The following is a 21,328-nucleotide window of genomic DNA, read 5'->3' as shown; positions in this document are numbered from 1 at the left end:
AGACTTAAGACGAGCAAATAAAGGACTATAGGACAGAAAATCTGTCCTCTAATTTTTGTTTTAGGAGACACCTAGTCTAGTGTGGAGCATGGCTTGAATAGGTGGAGACTGGGAAGGAAGGCTCTTTGGAAACTGTCACCGTAGTTCAGGTGAAAGGTCGTGAGAGCCCTGAAAAGAGAATGGAGGGTAGGAGGTGTATTTTGAGAAAGGCTCAAGGGGACCAACAAGACTTGTTGCCTAATTAAATATGTATTGGCGAGTAGAAAGGGATGGTAAGCAATCCCTGAAGTATCCTGGTTGGGTGAACTACTGGGCAGGGGTGCTGTCTCTAAGTCGTGGGATCCAGAAGAAGGTTTGAAGTTTGAGGGAGGGGAATAAGTTGGATTTGAGGCATGTTGAGATGGAGATGCCTGTAAGACCGCCCCCCCCCACCGTCCCCCGGCCAGGTAGAAAGAGGTTTGCTAGTCAGAGACAAGTGCAGGAGAAGGATCAAAGCTGGAGAAAAAGTCCTAAGGACCCCACAGAAAGTCATCACCACCAAAGGAGGAAGGTCGAGACTACTGCTTGGCCTCCGAGGCCAAATCCAGAGGCTACAGGCTGGTGAGTTCAGGTAAGGTTTAAATATGAAAACACATAACATATACAATCATAGCATGTGCAGTTCTAGCAGATGGGCTCATTACTGACAGTGTGAAGGCATTTTTATGTGCTTATTTCACGGTAAGTGCAATTAACAGTCTGGATCTTTTCATTACATTCATATGTTCAAAGATCAAATTCTGGAGAAATCAAAGTAGGATGAGTGGGAGGTATAAACAGGCTTTTCTGTTTGGTGACAAACTCAGAAAGGCCTAGAAGTCTTAGGGAGAGTTTTATATGTTTCATTAAGTCAAAAGGAGTTGACACATGTTTAACATTAAACTATGAGGTTAATTTCAAACACATTATAATAAAGAGACATAAAATGCATGACATTTTTATAGTCACGATGCCCCTTCCTTCTAGGGTCAGCATTTATAAATTAAAAGGTATAGTTTTCTCATTGTCATTGGACACTTGAACGATCATTGCTGGAGAGGTCACATGGGAACCCACAGAAATTTGGCGAATCCTTTTGATAAAAGCAAGCCAGCAGCGGGGCACCCGGATGGTTCAGTTTGTTAACCATCTGCCTTTGGCTCAGGTGGTAATCCGGGTCTTGGGATCGAGTCCTGGGATCTAGCCCTGAGAGCAGGCTCCCTGCTCAGCGGGGAATCTGCTTCTCCGTCTCCCTCAACCCATCCCCTCCCTCCTCCCCCTCCCCCCTTCCCCCCTCCTGTTCTCTCTCTCTTGGTCTCTCTTTCAAATAAATAAATAATTAATTTAAAAAAAAAAAAAAGCAGACCAGCGAAACCCCGGAGAAGCCTACTTCAGCATTTACATAGGAGAAGTTTTCAAATGTTTCTAAATGGTATGTTAGGTGTCAGTAGAGTGGGCCAGGGTGGGGTCAAAGAAAGCTCGTGACTTGTGAAGAAGGAAGTAAGAGGAGACAGGAAAAGAAGGCAGAAAAACAGAGCAAGTGGGTCAGTCCCTAATTACATAACCAAGGAATCTCCTCAGAGCTCTGCTAATGCACAAACAGGCTAGACGAGTTGTTATTAAAGCTTTTAATTTGCAGATTGTTCTATGAGCAAAACAATCTACTCTTGTGGACTTTGGATGCCTCAGAACAAATATAGAGACGTTTCATAGTTGTCTGTGAACTTGGTAGAACTGTCCTATCTCCGTCAAGGCAGAACTCCCAGAACTCACATTGCGTAAAGCGTGGATTGCTCCCAGGTGTCCAGCCTTGTCCCATTTCCTCTCTCCCCTCACCACCCTCATCTCTGGTTATGCTCAGAAGCCAGCAGAGCCTTACATGAGGGTTTGTGGTGGGCTCACCATGCCGTACACACATTTTCCTTTCCATTTATATCTTTATGTCTAATTAGCCTTCTTGCCAGCGTAACCGCTAAAGAAGGAACTGACAGTCCCAATTAAGCACATTTTATAGAAAGTGAGAAGGGGAAATAAACGTAGAGTGGAAAAAGCACTGTATGAGCCACGTTATTAATCCTTCTGGCTGGACCTATATATTACCTACCCGTATTTGTTTCTTTTAGTTTTACTCGAACTTTAGTTACACAGAATTGGAATTACACTCTTTGTTTCAGAACATACTATGAGCATGTCGTGGTCTTAGAGAAGACTTTTATCTCCTTTTTTGTTTATTAATGATAAAAATAAGCAGCAGCAGTAACTGAACTCACACTCAACACTAGAATTAACACACTGCTGGTGCCTTGTGTCAACCTCTATGCTTCTCCCTCCCCCATGATAAGCATATAAGCATTGCCTTGAATCTTGCGTTTATCATTCTCTTGCATATATAGAGAGAGTTCTATCTATCTATGTATATATCTGTATAGGTTTTATGTATGTATCTCATATGTACATATTAATTGTATATGTATATACTTCTAAAAATTATGTATATTTGTATATCTGTGATTTAGCTTTACTCATCTTTATCAGATTTTCATGCAGTATGAAATCATCTGGGACTTATTCTTTTCATTTATAGTATTACTAAAATATTCCTATTATTGCCTCTCATGTGAATATACCATAATTGATTTGTTCATTCCTCCCTGATGGCCATTTGGGCTGGTTCCAGTATTTTTGTTTGTCTGTTAGTTATGAAAAGTATTGCTGTGAACACTCTGGTGTGTGTCTCCTGGGTATATGCCTTGAGGAGACATGGCAGATTTGTCAGAACCGTGGTCATCTCTAGTAAGAGTTCCTCCTGGTCCTCATTCTCTCCAGTAATTGATTTTTCATTAACCAAGATTATATTTAATCTTACCTCCAAAGTACTTCATCTAGTTTTATTCCAACATTCCTGACTCTGTTGATCTCCTGATCAATACCCTTCCCCGTCCTGCTTTCCACCGTAAAAGGAACACTGAGAATATGTGCTGTGAAGGAAAGAGGAGTTTCTCAAGCCTCTGTCTTTTCCTTCAAGGAGACTTACTCCATTTAGCCTTTAATTGCTTCCTTAATTGTTTTCTAAATGCCACAGAACAATTTAGCCTTCAGAAGAAATTAATTTTATTGTATCAACTTCACTGTAATTTCCAGTTTTCTTCTCCCCAATGAAAAACTTGTTACTGCTATTGCCCTGTCTAGATATTCTTTAACACACAAATGGAAGGAATGTAGATAGACGGGCGATTTTTCAGAAATTGGAAGAAAGTAGAGAAGGAAGAAAAGTATTTAAGATTTTTTTTTAACAGGAGGAAATCATCTGCAGTGACACCAAAGGATCTGTGACGAGCGAAACATAGAAGGGTCTAGGGCTGTGCTGGAAAGGAGTGAAAAGTGACGGAAAAGTTGTTGAGACACACAGTGTTCTCTGCCAGGCACCAAGTCACACTGTTAGTTGAGACAGCCTGACCGCTGTTGACCGCTGTTGGGAAAGTGATGCCGGCAATCAGAGAGGAAGTCACTTCAGATTGAGGAATTGAAAGGAAAGCAATCAGATGGAGGGATTAAAAGGAATGCAGTTTGTCACGATGTCTTCAGACACATCGAATGCTAACAATGAACGTGTTCACAATTTCAGTAGCGGCTGCACAGGGAAAACTGGTTTATTTATTATGACAGTTTTAGGGTCACAGCGAAATTAAGGGGACGGTACAGAGACTTCCCGGTATCTCCAGCTCCCACACAAGCATAGCGCCCCCTTTATCAGCATCCTCCACCAGAGTGGGGTATTCGGTACAAGTGAGGAACCTTCATGGACACATCATCACTCAAAGTCCGTAGTGTACATTGAGCTTCATTCTGTGAGTTTGGACAAATGTATAATGACATGTATGTATCATTAGGGTATCATACAGAGTATTTCCAACGTCCTAAAAATCCTTTCTGATCCATTTGTTCATCCCCCACACCAACCCCAGCGTATTTATTTTAACAAAATAATTGAACATGGATTTCTTGGTTGGCCTTACAGAATATTAGATATGTGAATTGCTTTGCAAAAATTAAATTTGAAGCCTTTCCATACACTTAATGGTTTAAGCAGGGACTAAGTTCTTAAAATAACTATCATCAGTCTACAGAAATTGAGTGATATGAAGAAAGTTTCGTGGTCATGGTGTCAATGCATGGTGAGAGGAGCTCAAGCTTGAACCACTGGATTATTAAAACAAACAAACAAACAAACAAAAACCACCAAACCAGACAAAAAACCCCAACATAGGTGCTTAGACGTCAAGGTGCCTTGGAGCAGAGGAGTAAAAACTGGAGGAAATAGAAGAGAAATTCGGTCTGCCTGTGCCTGCCCATGGACTGACAAATAGGCCCTAAACTCTGACCAGGTGCACGGCCCTCTCCTCAGCCCCCATATCCACCAGGGAGCTGCTGAGAACCTCTGAGGCCTCCCACCTCCCAGGTGTGCTTCCATTTAGCTCTGTGATTCCTCTCTCCCACTTCTCACTGCTACGTTCCCTTCCAAAGCCATCCGCCCGTCTGTTGTCATCGGTCAACCTCTGACCCACTTCCCCCCAGTCAGTCCTGAAGACTTCAGCACATTCACATCATCTTTTATCTATATCCCAGCACTGCCATCACCCTTAGTGACTATCCAAGTTCACATTGTTGACCCATGTGATTCTCGAGCCCCTTCATCCTTGAACTGCAAGCTTCCAGTATCGTCCATCTCCACCATACTTCAGCCTCCAAGTCCCATGACCCATGTTGGACTTGGACCTCCTTATCCCACAGAACTGCCCCATCTAAGATAATAGAGGAAGACCTCGGACTCAGATTAAAAACCCCATAACTCCCTCCCTCAGTTCTTCACAGGGACCTCCTACTTCCCCTTGTTCAGGAGCCCTCCTCTGTGTTCCTTCCATTTCATCCAACTTGGTGTTACTGTCTATCAATCTAACTAAAATCTTCAAGTCCTTGCTTTTCATCCCATCCACATGGCTGAAACCCACCCTGTTTGTTCCAGTGGGTTCCTTCCTCTGCATAGAAATCCAGGCTGTCCAGTGCTGTAAGAAAAAATATAGCCTCACATCTTTTTTTTTTTTTTAAGATTTTATTTATTTATTTGACAGAGAAAGACAGCCAGCGAGAGAGGGAACACAAGCAGGGGGAATGGGAGAGGAAAAAGCAGGCTCCTAGCAGAGAAACCTGATGTGGGGCTTGATCCCAGAATGCCGGGATCACGCCCTGAGCCGAAGGCAGACGCTTAACTGCTGTGCCACCCAGGCGCCCCTTCAATGGTATTTATTGGTAAAGAGCTGAGATCTTTATTGATAAAGAGCTGTTCTGGAACCAGACTGGATCCACTTGAATCTTCACACCAACTCCAGCCTCACTAGTTGCGTTACCTTAGGTAAGCCACTTCACTTCTCTGTGCCTCAATGTCAGTACCCGTAAGATAACAACACAACAGTACCTCCCTTCATATGGCTGTAAAGATGAAGTAGAGTAGGGTGGTGTATGTAACAACCACTTCATGGGTATTGTACATGAGCAGTATTATTTTCTAAATCAGATTTTTAGATACTAAATCAGTATTATTTTCTAAACAGATTTCTTTGTTTCCTTCTTTCTAGTAGTTACTTTTAACATTTATCATGTGCTCCTTCTACTTAGAACCCTCCTCTTGACTCATCCACCCTTAGTGGGCACATTCTTTCAGTCTCAGTTTAGATTTCATTTTTTTCCAGGAAGTCATACCCTATCCCACTCCACATCCCTAACTTGGCTTGAGGGTCCTTTCTCTGTACTCCCATATTGTTGATTACCTTGTGTTATAATTGACTGTAATTCTCTCGAGAAGCCTGGGTATATCTTGCTCTCTGTTGTATCCCTAGCACCTAGCACAAGGCTGGCACATAGGAAAAAATTAATATATCAAATAATATAGAAAAAATGAAGACCTGGACAGGACCATTAACTCCCTGAGGGCCGCTATTTTTTCTGGATCACTTTTAATGCCTGGCAAGGAACCTTGTAATACTTGGAAATCTATAAATATTTTCCAAATAATAATTTTTCTATATCTCTTGAGAGTTGTTTTTAAATTTCCAAAAGGATTCCTACTCCTTATCAACTTGGTTCTTCTCTACATGTCAAAAAAGTCTAACTCTTCAAAGCTGAACTCAAAAGTAATGCTTTCCAGGAAGTTTGTTTTACCAATCCCTTTGTTCTGGTTGTCTATTGCTATGTAACAAACCATCCCAAAACCTAGTGGCAGAAAACAACACTCTATCACTATGCCTCACAGTTCTGAGGATGGTCTGTCATATGGCTGCAGTCATCCGAGAGCTTGACCAGGTTGGATGTCCAAGATGGCGCACTCCAATGGCAGGCAGTTGGTATGGGCTGTTGGTGAATAAAGAGCTCAGGTGAGGCTCTTGATTAGAACAACTGCAAGTGGCCTGTCCCTGTGGTTTGGGTTTTTCATTACATAGGAGCCTCCAAATATTTCCTCCTCCCATGTGATCACTGGCTTCTGTGGTTTGGGTTTTTCATTACATGGCAGCCTCCAGATATTTCCTCTTCCCATGTGATCACTGGCTTCCAAAAGGCAGGAAGCAGAAGCTTCCAGGCCAGTTAAGGACCATGCCTAGAAAAAGCTCAAGTGTCACTTCTATTGGATTTTAGTGATCAAGGCTATCATAGCACAGGCCCTCCTGGATTCAAGGAAGTGGAGAAATGAACTCTATCTTCCGATGAAAGAGTGTCAAGGTCATAACTGCAGAAGAGCATGTAGGATGGGAGATATTGTTACGGCCATCTCTGAAAAATAGAGTTGGCCACATACCTCAGGGCAAAATTTATCCTTTTCTGATGTGTTCTCAAAGTACATATTACTTTTGTTTTTTTTAAACATTGATTTCCACCTCTGGGTCCAGAATTATTTTGCTGGGAAAGGTCTCTCAATCTACAGGCATGCAAAATGTTGGGTAAATGGAGTAAAACTATATGACTCAAACATACACAGTTGACCCTTGAACAACAGGGTTTGAACTGTGCAGGTCCACTTACGTGCTGATTTTTTTCAATGAATATAGTACAGTCTTATGAATGTATTTTCTCTTCTTTATGATTTTCTTTTCTCTAGCTTACTTTATATGTAAGAATACAGTGTATAATACATAACAAACAAAATATGTGTTACTATGTTACCGGTAAGGCTTCTGGTCAACACTAGGCTACTAGCAGTTTTCAGAGAGTCAAAAGTTATAGGTAGGTTTTCGACTGTACAGCCGTCAACAGCCCTAACCCCCATGTTCTTCAAGAGTCAACTATAATTATTATTAAAGTATATGTAAATGTTTTTTGAAAGATTTTTATTTATTTGAGAGAGCGAGCGAGCGAGAGAGAGAGAGCGAGCGCGTGTGGGTGGGGGGAGGGGCCAAAGGACAAGCAGACTCCCTGCTGAGCACGGAGCCCAGGACCCAGAGATCATGACCTGAGCCAAAGTCAGATGCTTAACCAACTGAGCCACCTAAGTGCCCCAGTATATGTAAATATTTTATGATTAAATTCATTACATGTATTTTTAACCAACCTATATTGGAAATTATATAATGTTGGGGATCTGCAAAATTTTTATGTAAAAAGTGGGCCTTTATACTCAAAAGCGGTTTGCTAAGCATTGATTGGTTTATCTGTTTGTCTCTTCTTAACTGAATTAGGTGTTATTGAGCTCAAGGACTTGGCTGGATAACCTTTGGATCCCTAATGTTTAGTAGATTAAATCATACGTAATAAATGCTCAATAAATTTTGACTTGATTTCATTATAAATTTTGTTTAAAAATGTAACCTCTACCATCCATTTATACATTTGACAAATACTAATCAGGTCCTTATTATGTTGCAAACACAGTGTAGAGGCCAGGGATCAAATGGTAAGCAAACCAGTTTGCAGCCCAGTGGGGTAGACAGATATTGACCACACAATCACCCTGAAGATGTGAACTTTCAGTTGTGACCAGCTCTTTGTATTAGTTTCTGCAGGCTACCATAACACAGTACCACAAACCAAGTAGCCTAAAGAAGAGAGTCTTAGTATCTTATAGTCCTGGAGACTAGAAGTCCAAGATCTAAGTGTCGGCTTATGGGTTCCTCCTAAGGGCTGTGAGGGAGGGATGCATTCCAGGCTCTCTCCTGGGCTTGCAGATGGCCAACTTCTCCCCGTGTCTCTTAATATCATCTTCCCTCTCTGTACATGTCAGTGTCCAAGTTCCCCTTTTTAGAAGGACACCAGTCGGGTTAAGGCCCATCCCGATGACCTCATTTTAACTTAATTATCTCTGTAAAGACCCTCTCTTCAAATAAATCATACCCTATGGTACCAGGGATAGGACTGCACCATATGAGCTTGGGGTGCACAATTCAACCCTTAACATTTTTCAAAGGAAAAGCCTGTAGCACCGTCAAGGAAGGCTTCCTCAGGGAAGAGATCCAAATAGCCAGTCAGTATATGAAAAAGAGTTTAACCTTTTTAACAATCAGTCATATGCAAATTAAAACCACACTCCCTCCTATTTTACCCATCTACCGCAAGATTTAAAAGTTTGAGAACGCCAAGTGCTGGCAAAGATAGATTCTTGGAAGCTGCTGGTAAGAAAACACATTGATATAAAATTTCGAAACAGTTTGACATAATAAAGGTAAAGATACATAAACCTTTGACCAGGGATTAAGCTTCCATGTATAAAATCCTAGAGAAAAATTATGCATGTGTATACCAGGATACAGGTACAAAAATATTCTTTGCAGCATTGCTATTTATTTATTTATTTATTTTTGAGAGAGAGAGAGAGAAAGGCAGCGAGTGAGCAGGGGACGGAGCAGAAGGAGAGGGAGAATCTTAAGCAGGCTCCATGCTCAGCACAGAGCCCGACTCGAGGATCATTCTCCTGGCCCTGAGATCATGACCTGAGCTGAAATCAAGAGTCAGATGTTTGACTAAACCATCCTGCAGCTTTTTGTTTTATAATTTAAAATCAATTAATTAATATATAGCATATTATTAGTTTCAGAGGTAGAAGTCCGTGATTCATCAGTTGCATATAACACCCAGTGCTCGATACATCAAGTGCCCTCCTTAATGCCCATCCCCCAGTTACCCCGTGCCCCCAACCATCTCCCCTCCAACAACCCTCAGTTTGTTTCCTATAGTTAAGATTCTCTTAGGGATTGTTTCCCTCTCCGATTTCATCTTATTTTATTCTCCCCTCCCTTCCCCTCCATTCATCTGTTTTGTTTCTTAAATTCCACATATGAGTGAAATCATGTATTTGTCTTTCTCTGACTTATTTCACTCAGCATAATACCTTCTAGTTCCATCCATGTCGTTGCAAATGGCAAGATTTCATTCTTTCTGTTGACTGAGTACTATTCCATTGTCTATATAGACCACATCTTCTTTGTCCCTTCATCTGTCAAGGGATATCTGGGCTCTTTCCATAGTTTGGCTATTGTGGGCATTGCTGCTATAAACATTGGGGGGCAAGTACCCCTTCAGATCATTATGTTTGTATACTTTGGGTAAATTTGTAGTAGTGCAATTGCTGGGTCATAGGGTAGATCTATTTTTAACGTCTTGAGGGAACTCCATACTGTTCTCCAGAGTGGCTGCACCAGCTTGCATTCCCACCAACAGCATAGGAGGGTCTCCTTTCTCCCCATTCTCACCAACATCTGTTGTTTCCTGACTTGTTCATTTTATCCATTCTGACTGGTGTGAGGTGGTATCTCATCCCTGCAGCCTTGTGAATAATATTCCCAGGCCATCATTTCATAATATATACATTTATCAAATCATTGTATGGTATACATTAACTTTATACAATGTTATATGTCAATTATAAAAGTGGGAAAAATATTCTCAGACCAGAAACAACTCAAATGTCCTTCAACAGTGGAACAGGTAAATAACCTGTGAGATTGTATGCAGTGAAGAATCATACAGTAATGAAAGTGGATGGCCTGGAGTTTATGTACAATTATATAAATGAATCTCAGAAGCATTTTGTTGAGTTAAAGAAGAGAAGATACATAAGTGGGATTCTAATTATGTGATTCATAAACAAGGATGGGTTATTACAAAAGTCAGAATAACATTTACTCCTGAGTGAAAGGTTGGGGATCATAACTGGAGAGCAGGTGGGGAGAGCTATGGAGGGTTGGCAGCAATATTCTGTTTTCTACCAGAGTGGTAGTTACATGGATGTTTGCTTTCTAAGTATTCTGTAAACTGTACACATTTTATGATCTTTCTGTATGAAAATTATCTCACTATAAAAAGGTTAAAAAAAAAGGCCAAAGGGGCGCCTGGGTGGCACAGCGGTTAAGCGTCTGCCTTCGGCTCAGGGCGTGATCCTAGCGTTCTGGGATCGAGCCCCACATTAGGCTCCTCCGCTGTGAGCCTGCTTCTTCCTCTCCCACTCCCCCTGCTTGTGTTCCCTCTTTCGCTGGCTGTCTCTATCTCTGTCAAATAAATAAATAAAATCTTTAAAAAAAAAAAAGGCCGAAGCTGCCTCTGAAATCATACTATTTGATCTTGAGTTCATCCCATTAATTTTGCTTTCTTCTGGTGATTGAGTAAATCGATTGGACAGCCAAGGCTAATACAAGTACGGTTACACACAATGTTGCATTTTGCCAGTGAAATTTCCCTATATTTGTGGAATCAGATAAAAATATGAAAAAAATTGCTTTGATTCCTAGGTTGGATCATTAAATGCATGCTTCCTTGCAAAGAGAAATTTCCAAGTTGATGTATATGAAGCTAGGGAAGGTAAGACAATACCGAAAATCGTGAGATGTGAAAATTCTGATTCTCTGACATCTTTCTCTTCAGATTTTAAAAAGATAGTTCTTTAGAAAGAGGAACTTAGATTTTTTTTAACCACCTCAACTATCTAAATTTAATTTAATACAAAATCACAAGTATTAGTGTTTTCTTTAAAGGAGCTAACAAGGTCTTTTCATTTGGTTCTAAAAACCCCAGTTGTTGAGATCCTGTATTCTTCTCCTGTCCTAAGATATAATACGGAGTCTACTTTCAATGTCTTAGATATCCGAGTGGCTCAACTTTCCCGTGGAAGAAGCATTAACTTGGCCCTTTCTTATAGAGGACGACAAGCCTTGAAGGCGATTGGCCTGGAGGATCAGGTACCTTGTGAAAGCTAATACTTGCCATTTTCCAACAACTGCATGCTCTTGACTTCAGCCCGGCTCAAAGCACCGCCTAATGCCAAGAGCCTTGGATGCAAATGCATTCTGCAGAGGTTTTCAAACTTCTAATTTGGGCCAGAGGGTGAACATTGGACACTTGAGGCAGCCGGGGGGACTGGAGAATGATGGGGAGCAGCGGGATCCTGCAACACCCCCCCCCCATCATCGCTTCTGACACTGGGTTCGCAATGGGCTGGTGGGTCTCGACCCACAGAAGGTGTGACCTGACGTAGCATCCTGATGAGAAGAGGCCTGCGAATCCCATTCTTTCGACCATACGGGTCCATCACCTCCTATCCTGAGCTCTACAAAGCTCTGGAAACAGAAAGCTTTTCATCACCCATTCAGCAGCAAACCTGACCTGATGTGAGGCTTTTTACGGCTTTGTAAACAGTCTCACGTAGTGTGAATGTTTTGCTACAGCTACATTGTGCTCAGTGATGGGGTCGTGCCCCAGAGTCCACGGGGCGTTCTCTGCTATCCGCATATGCACTACCTAACCGATCTAAAATTTGAAACCTGTGAACCCTGAAACCAATGGGCCCCAAGGGTTTGGATAAAGATTGTGGGTCTGTAGATTTTCCTGATACGGTCTCAAGGTTGCCCAACTTCTCACTGTCTAGCGTGTCGCTTGGAGACATGAACAGAAGTAATATATTTTGCTGATAGTACATTTGCTGACAACATGTCTTTGAGATGATAATATAAGTCAGTACAGGTCCCAGTTCCTAACTCCACAGCTTTCCACAGATGTGTGTCTAGGAAAACACTCTGCATGGGGCTTCGGGAGCCCTGGGTTTTACTCCTCATGCATTACTCTGTTTTGTGATCACCAGAATATCACTAATAACCTCTTTGACACTGAACCATTTTCCTGAGTTGTAATATGTGATTTAGACCAGATACAATTTAAGTCAATTCCAAAATCTAAAGGTTAAAAAAAAAAAAATTTGCAGGAACATACTTTTCATTAAGTTTCCATCATACTATGCTTCCATCATCCTTTGCATTAATTTTTAATTTTTTGAAAATATTTGAAAAATCATTTTAAAACCAGTATGTATGTTATTTGCATGATGCCGTGTTATGGTAATTGAAATAGATACTTCTGGTTTTATTTCAGATTGTATCCCAAGGCATTCCCATGAGAGCAAGAATGATTCACTCTCTTTCAGGGAAAAAGTCTACAATTCCCTACGGGACCAAGTCACAGGTCTGTTTACCCTGAAGACAGTGTTTGCTTACACTTGAGTCTAATGTCTGGAACTTGATACTTGCTTATTGGTCCCTCCTCTCCTCTCTAGACCTATCTTCGACATTGCCTGTGTCAGTCTACCATTCAGAAACATATACTAGTTAACAAGTTAATTGACAGGAGACCCTTAAATAGGGCCCAGTTTCTAATAACCATTCAATAGGAGTTAGTTACGTTGTCATCACTATTAGGCTCTTTTTTGCCCGTATGCATCGCTCGTGGTGGCCTAGGACACCCTTTCTCTCCCATCTGCTTTCAGTTACATAGAGAAGATTACCATGTATTTATTGCCAAGCATACAATGCAAGAACGACTCTAGAGGGTTTTCCCCAAACTGACTCTGTTGCCCCAAATTTAATTATAATGGAATTTATAGAATGAACCAAAAATGTTTTCAGTGCCGTATAATTCCTAAAACAACAGAGGCCAGATGGTGATGTAGTTCACAAAAGAAAATCCATTATCCTGCTTTGTGTTTTTCTTATCTTTACACGGTAACACACAAGAGTTGGGGAAAGTATGTATTTTTATCAAATATTTATACCTTCTAAGTTTGTTCCTTTGAGAATGAATGTACCAAACATCTATCAACCAGAGAAAAGCCTAACTTGCTTCATCCAACAAGGCCTCGTGTTATTAAGTGCAGAACCCAAGTGAGGTTTGTATTCTTTGAGTCTCTGAGCTCCCACAGAGCTCCCATTGCAGGGGGATCAGCAATTCTCTGATTCTGCTGGGATCTTGTTGAAATGCACGGTCTGACCATTTGGAGCCAGGATGGAGGCTGAGATTACGCATCCTAAACACACCCAGGTGGTGTCCTTGCTGCTGGCGTGTGGACCGCACGTTGGGCAGCAAGAGAAAGAACAGGCGCTCACGGGAACAAGGTCTGTGTGGTGCTTGAAGCACCTCCCCCCTGTGAGGATGCTGCTATCAGAAAACAGAGAAACAGAAGATAATTAGTGTTGGGGAAGATGTGGAGGAATTGGAACAGCTGAGCATTGTTGGTAGGAATATAAAATGGCGCAGCCGCTATGGAAAACAGTCCAGTGGTTCCTCCCAAAATTAAAAATAGAATTTCCATGTGATGTGTAGTTCCCCTTCTGGGTATCTATCCAACAGAACTGAAGACAGGGACTTGAAGAAATATTTGCACACTCATGATCATAGCGGCATTATTCACAAGAGTCAAAAAGCAGAAGTGACCCAAAAGTCCATCAATGGATGGATGGATAAACGAAATGTAAGATAATAGAAAATATACATTGGTTTCTGCCCCTGGTTCCTGGCCCAGAACTTCTAAAACTCTTGTAATTTCCTAAATGATAAAAGCACTAGGAGATCTTTTGTTCTAATATTTGGTCTTTGTGGTTCCTAACACATAGCTTCTAAATCCCTTGGAATTTCCTAGGTGATAAGAGTATCTTTTGTTCTAATGAACAAAGCCCTGGTGGGCTCGTGGATGGGGGCTGGTCAACAGAAAGACCGAGACATAATTAGAAGCTTGGAATTTTCCCAGAGAAGGGAGAGGGGCTGGAAGTGGAGTTAATAATCCATCATGTCCATGTGAGGGAGTCTCCACAAAAGTCCCAAAAGTATGGGGTTCAGAGAGCTTCCAGGTTCGTGAGCACACAAAGGTGCTGGTGGGAGAGTAGCACACCCAGAGAGGGCAGGCACGTATCTCGCCCTACACATCTTTCCATCTGGATGTTCATCTGCACCCTTGATCATATCCTTTCATAATACACTGATAAAGAGTAAATCAGCTGTTTTCCTGAGTTCTGTGAGCTGCTCTAGCAAAGAGGGGGTCATGGGAACTTCTGGTGGAGGACACCCCCCCCCCAATCTAGTGTCAGAGTGTTGTGAGATTGGTAGTAAGTGCAAGTAATGAAGACACTCCCTAGAGGAGAAGGGGAGGTTTTCTATACAATATACATTGGAATACTATTCAGCCTTTAAAAAAAAAAGAAAAGAAAAGAAATCCTGACACCTGCTACAACATGGTTGAAACTGGAGAACTTTATACTAAGTGAACTAAGCCAGTCACAGAAGGGCAGGTACACTATTACACCTATGTGAGTATCTAGAGAAGATGAATGCATGGAAACAGAAGGTGCGATGGTGGTTGCCAGGGCCTCGGGGGGAGGGAGAAATGGGGAGCCATTGTTTAATGGGCAGAGAGTTTCAGACGTGCAAGATAAAGCGCTCAGTCGATGCATGGTACGGATGGTCGCACAGCCATGTGAATGGACCAAATGCCACGGAACGTACACTTAAAAAGAGTTAAGACAGTAAATGTTATACCATGTGTGTTCTACTACAATTAAAATTTGCTTAAAAAGTGGCTGAAAAGTAAAACAGTCCAATAACTAAGTGCCTATGGGGATGGGAGGGTGGCGGGGAAGGATCAAAATTTTCCATTTAGTGACTTTCTAAAATAAGAACCCACTGAGTTGGGGGTTATAAAAACATAGGTACAGAGTCTTAATGCATGAGCCTGGCAGGAGAAGGAAGCAGAAGGAAGTCTACTGACCATCCATAGTCAGATCAACGTTTTTGGATAATTAATATGTCCTGTTTCATCAGCCCCAACCTGGGCTTGGTGCTGTAGGAAAGAAACATAAGGTTCACACACACCGGGCCCTGTAAGATGTAGTAACAACTGTAGCCTTTCCGTAAACAACTGTCCTTCTGTGTGCCACACCCCGTGCTTGTGCTATGTACCAAGGACCCGAGGACCGGGAGAAGAGCCTGCAACCTCGTGAGGACAGATGGTATTCAGGTTCTTGAAGAAAGGACTCTTCTGAGTGATGCTCAGCTGTGTGGTTCAGAGAGGAGGTAGCTTTGGTTTTCAAAGACCTCACAGAGAAAGTGAGGTGTGAAACAGACATTTTGTTTAAATATTAAATCGGAGCCAAAATGGCATTTTCCCAATTCAGTGAAGGTCTATCTATGGAGGGGAGTTGGGTGAGACCAGAATTCTAAAAAAATGTAAATTTTTTAGTGCCAAATGTGTATTGGATAAGAAAACGTATAATGCACTTTTGCATAACAGAATCTTACAGCGATCAGCAACCTTGGGCTCTTTGAATCCACCCACCTTGCTTTACAGATGAAGAGGTAGACTGCATGGGTACACGAGGTCAGCATCAAGGGAGACACAGGGCGGGTGGGTCATGCACAGTGGCCAGCAAAGCGCGGTGTAGAAGGTGCTCCCAGGAGCGCTGGGCAGGCTTGATTAGTTGCACTCTTTACTTTTGCTAAATTGACAGTGACCGTAGTAATCGTCCCACTTTTGTCTTGGATTCACAACAAATTAGCCACGTAGGCCAATTCCAACATCATTATCCCCCGCACCCCCGGAAATTGAGCCAATAGAGTCTGTGTAGACCAAGGAGGAAGACATGGTTCAGAATATCAGGAAAGTTAGATGAGCAGGGTGACCTGGCCTTGAGCCTGAAGGTGGCTTTCTTGCCCCCAGAGCCAAGGGAGACAGGAGGGGGCAGCTTCAACTCCACTGATGCCTGAGAAGGTGGAGGTGTTGGTGGGAGTTCCCATTTGGGGCCTTCAGTATATTAGAAGAGGCAGGAAATGAGCGCTTGCCCACGGATCCTGCCATTCTAGGTTCTTAAGAATTCAGTCACTCTAAATTTGCAGGCACCTCTCTTTGGTTTGCATTGTTACTTTTATAACAGGGTCAAACACGGGGCCTACATGAAATTGTTTTGAATCGCTCAGTTCCACAGCCTGTGGAAGTGCAAAGCCCTCCCTGTGACCCCAGGATTTCTGCAAACCTTCTATTGGCTTCCCCCCTTCTCTGAGCCTCCCTCCTCCACCTGTTTTCTCTGCCCTTCTCCTTGCCCGGGCCAGACTCTTCCAGTCTTCCTGGTTCCTGCAGTCTCCCTCCCAAATTGCCCTGGGAACTATCAAAATATTCCCTGATATACAGAGCAGGTCAGAGCTCCCCAATTTTGTTAACGATGCAGAAAAATATATTTTGAAAATTTTCTTTAATTCCAGTGTAGTTAACGTACAGAGTCAATCGAGCCTCGCAACTGATAAAGAAAGAATATTTTCCCCACGTAAATGAGACTTCCTAATTTAAATGTCTCCTCACATACTATGAATAACAAGTGTGGTTTCCATCGAAACGAGGTGATTAATGACACGGAAGACTGAAAAACAGAACAAAGAGGCAAAGAATGAACAAGTCCCGTTAATTTTAATTTATAGCAAAGACACAGGAAGTTGTGTCCTCAGTCATTGTCTTTATAGCATGACCGAGTTATTTTTATACCAACTATAGGTTTATCTGTTAATATTAAATGTCTACTTTTGGATGAGGTGAAGATTTATAAATTAGCATATTTGGATTAAATGATGTGGTATTTCTAAATTTGGGAAACATATGCTTTAAATTTTTGAAGACTAGACTCACCCTGAATTGCAAGTCTGCGTTAAGACTTTGTGGACTCTGAGTAGGCACTTTTGTTTTTGTGGGTCCCTCTCTCTCTGAAAAAATAAATATTAAAAATTAGATTTTATGAGTGCATTGGTATAAAGATTAATCCAGACTGGATTCATTCTCATATATTCATTATATTTTTTTTCTTCTGATTTTAGTATCAACTGAAATTACAACATTTTCATGGCCCCCTAAAAGTATGTGGGCCCTAGGCGCTGTGCCCACTGTGCCTCAGGGAACAGTCAGCCCTGTTGAATTGTCCTATAAAGTCAGGAGAAAAGAACATGTGTCCCAGGGAGGGCTGATTCTACTACCCCCCCCCCACGAACCCTTCCCCCACCACACTCCTTTCACATTGAAATGAGTGCCTTCAAAGTAGTCTCTCTAGGGAATAGCACGTTTATTCTAGTGATGCTGTCATTACTGAAGTTTTTCTAACAGCTTGATTTGGAGACCTAAGATGAAAATATGAGATTTCTGAGATGTTGTTAAAGCAAAACTATCTTAGTGAAAATAACATTTTTTGCTATAAGACGAGGATTTGATTTTTGTGGTATCAAACCTTAAAAAGCCTAAGTTTAAACTTGAACATTGTATTGTATGTATTTGGTTAAAGTGTTTATCTTTTTTAAAAAGGCTACTTAGTTAAATGGCTATAAAACTAAGCTTGCAACGTTCTGCTAGATATTTCCTATTGCTTAGTGAATAATGTGAGAGGTATTGGTCTATTCTCCAGAAGCAAACAGTATCTACTGTATTTTTCTTGCAGTATATTCTTTCTATAAGCAGAGAAAATCTAAACAAGGACCTATTGACTGGTAAGTCCAATGCTTTATTCAGCAATTGTCATTTCAGTAAAGTCCATGAGCCTAACTAACCTTGTCACATGACTTACTGGGATTTGCTTATGATTCCTTTTCATGGGTTGTTCACGCGTTATTAGTGCCAGGCTACGTACAGTACAAAGTCCTTGAAAACTAGTAGTGGTACACCATCCAGTGTCTTTCTCTCTCATCTTGTCACTGATCTAAATAAAAATCATTTGTTCGTCCCGCATTAAATTCCTGTTGCCTTCTGAGCACTGGATTGAATGAGTGCTCACTCCCTGAAGAACTCAGGGACTAGAGGAACAGCAGATACCCTCGAAGGACAGGCAAAGTGGCACAATTAGCTCCGCACTACAGAGAGATGAAAGGCAGCAGTTGGAGGCTGAAGAGGGCTGTGGTCTTCAGAGTATTGCGATAATCCCTGGGCGCATCAGCCAAGCCCCAGACTAAAGCTAGAGCACAGGGGGCAGAGGGGGGCAAAGGCTCGTGATATTTGTAGGAGAACAAGTAGATAGAGGGTGTAGGAGGTTGAAAAAGAGGACGTTGTGAAATATGCCCCGAAGACTTCAATGTGTTTCAGACCCACCCGTTCATGGAAAAGCCCCTGGATTGCAAATTTGCAGCTTGGATAATCAGTTCAATCACCTGCCAGGTAGCCCTTGATCGTAAGTTTTTTCACCTCGTCAGCATTTGCACTAATCAGGTCCATCCCCCACAGAGCATGACACTTGAATAATTCTGCTATTTTTCAAATCAGTTCCTCTGTGCAATTCCGCAGCCTCTGAGTTTTGGAGAGCAGAGTTTCTACATGGTTTATCTGTGTGTCTGCACAGCCCCCTACCCAGCAAGAGTTTGCGGTGTGTCTGTTGGATTGGATTGAACTGGCAGGAGTCATCGGCGAAGCTCACTCCTGCTGATTCACCAGGGACTTCAGAAATAGGGCTTAGTATTCTTCTTAATTCTACTTCTTTACTTATATTTGCAAGACTATCCTTTGGATGGGTAGATGTTGGGGGGGGTAGGTTGCTTGGTATATTATATTGATCTCCAGAAGCCCCCAAACAGCTTTTTAAAAAGTAGTCGAGAGCAGACCTTAATCTCTTTAGTGCATCCTCTGAATTTATTAGGATAAAAATGAGAGCAAACATTCGCGGAGGCACCAGGAAGTATAGAAATCTCATTTCTATAGCCCTCCCAACAGCTCTGTGAGGTGGGAACTCTTTTCCCTCAGTTCTACAGGTGGTGAAGGCGGCTTCTGGAGCCCCACCCCACCCCCCAGCAGCCCACACTGTTAATCAGTGGTAGAGTCCGGGCTGGAGCTGGAGCCTGTACTCCAAAGTCCGTGCCCTTATCCCCTAGAGTCAGTGCCTCCAACATGACACATGAAACATCTGCTAACTGTAGGAGCTGCAGCTTGGCAAGAGCTGATCTTGGTGGACAGACCAGAAGCTCCCAGACCTAGTTTCCTTAGGAATGTGCTACACGGTGTGTAATTTCATAAATGCGTGAATAAAATGAATGCAGACTCTCTTCGCTCCTAAACGTTGTTTGACATATAAATTCTTTCACACGGGAGTGATTCTTTACACAAATGGGTGAGCCGTCGGCTTCCACGCGCAAATGCTTGCTCCTGACTGAACAGCACCACCCCCTCCCCAAGACTCAGGAACAAAATCATTGCCCTGAACAATTGTTTCATGGTTCACTGGGGGGGCTGTTAATAATCGTTAAGCAAACAAGCAGGAAAAGGACATGTGGTCAAGGCAGTGTGATAAACCCTGCATGAAACAAGTTTTATAAGTTTTCCTGCAGTCTTTGTCAGGGCCTTTATTCTGATGGTCTGCATCGTGGATTTTCTAGAGCAGTGCTATCCAAGACATGGCCACAAATGGCAGCCACATGTGTAATTTAAACTTTATATTAATCGCATTTAAAAACCAAAAAAGAAACAGGTGAACTTAAGTTTAACAATATATTTTAACCTAATATAGCCAAAATATTACTATTTCAATGTGTAATCAATACAATACTTTTTTTTTTTTTGTACTGAGTTGCCAAAACCCAGTGTGTGTAACACATCTCCATTCCGACTAGCCCCATGTGGCTGCGGACCAGGACCGCACAGCTTGGGGGGTCAGCGTATTAGCATTTTTGCTAATGGCTTGGACCACAAAATGGTTTTTGTTAGGAAGCATATTCCAGGAGTAGTGTTTTGTGGAAAATTCTTTGGGATGTATTAGTATACACTTAAATAAAAAATATATTTTTTTAAGATTTTATTTATTTATTTGACAGAGAGAGAGAGAGAGCACAAGCAGGGGGAGCAGCAGGCAGAGGGAGAAGCAGATACTCCGCTGAGCAAGGAGCCTGATGTGGAACTCGATTCCACGGACTGAGCCACCCAGATGCCCCAAATAAAAAATTAATTTAATTTAATTTTTTAAAAGATTGATTCCACAAACACATTTTGTGTTTATAAAAGATATCCACAGTGGTTCCAATAAACTCTGATTTCTCTGAAGTTATTTTCCAAAAGATTTCTTAAACATAGATGAATAGATCTGATTTGTAGCTTTAATGACAATAAGGAGCCTGTAATTATGGGCCTCCTATCCATGAGAATTAATAGGGACAAAAATAATATTTTACTGCTATGACAAGAATATGATGAATTCACTACTTTCTATAGATTTCTAGCAGGCAAAATAAAAAAGCACCAAAATAATTCGATTCTCTTTATTGAGAAGTTTTAAATCTTCTTACTCATTTTTTTCTCTAAGTATTCTGGTGTTTGATTACAAAAAGAATTAGTATCAAAAATATTTGTGGGCTCTGAGAAACAAACTGAGGGCTTCAGAGGGGAGGGGGGCTGGGGAATGGGATTGGCTGCTGATGGGTAGTAAGGAGGGCACGTATTGCATGGTGCACTGGGTGTTATACACAACTAATGAATCATTGAACTTTACATCAGAAACCAGGGATGTACTGTATGGTGACTAACATAATATAATAAAAAAACATTAAAAAAATTGTGACAACATGACTCAGAAGTCTAGAGACTTACTAAAAAGAGATAAAGAATCAGGCATAGCATGAGAAAGGAGTTTGGCTGAGTATTTCTAATCACAAGTATATTCTTAAGTTAGAGGCAACTTTTAAAATATGTGATGCCTGCTTCTTTTCTAGGGTGACAACCATCATAGCAATGTAAAAATGTCCATAGTGGAATTGGTGGGAATTGTTTTATTGTTGTTTTTTGGTGTTTTTTTGTGGGTTTTCTTTCTTTCTTTCTTTCTTTTCTTTTTTTTTTTTTTTTTTTGAGGACGAGGATAGTTGGTTTGTATTCATCACTTTTACTACCAAATTATCCTGGAACATTTGCCAAATGGTTGTCAAATTACCATTTTAAGTACTTCATTTTTACATTCTTAAGAATAAACATCTCTGTCCTGCTGTTCTCAGAGAATGATGGCTATTTCAATTTGATTAA

The 21,328-nt window shown here is 41.5% G+C and overlaps 1 protein-coding gene across 1 annotated transcript in view; it reads left to right on the top strand.

Moving 5' to 3' along the window:
* Positions 1-21,328, top strand: part of KMO (kynurenine 3-monooxygenase) — a 46,794-nt gene that overhangs the window by 7,069 nt on the left and 18,397 nt on the right. The window contains 4 exon segments of the mRNA XM_045795872.2: positions 10,785-10,854; positions 11,134-11,231; positions 12,418-12,507; positions 17,781-17,829. Of these exon segments, the coding sequence (XP_045651828.2) occupies positions 10,785-10,854; positions 11,134-11,231; positions 12,418-12,507; positions 17,781-17,829 (307 nt within the window).

The sequence above is a fragment of the Ursus americanus genome, chromosome 2 (assembly GCF_024610735.1).
Source record: "Ursus americanus isolate L20-20 chromosome 2, mUrsAme1.1.p, whole genome shotgun sequence".
Taxonomy (NCBI): domain Eukaryota; kingdom Metazoa; phylum Chordata; class Mammalia; order Carnivora; family Ursidae; genus Ursus; species Ursus americanus.
The sequence above is the reverse complement of the archived record's forward strand: the minus strand, read 5'-3'. Positions and strand labels throughout refer to the sequence as shown.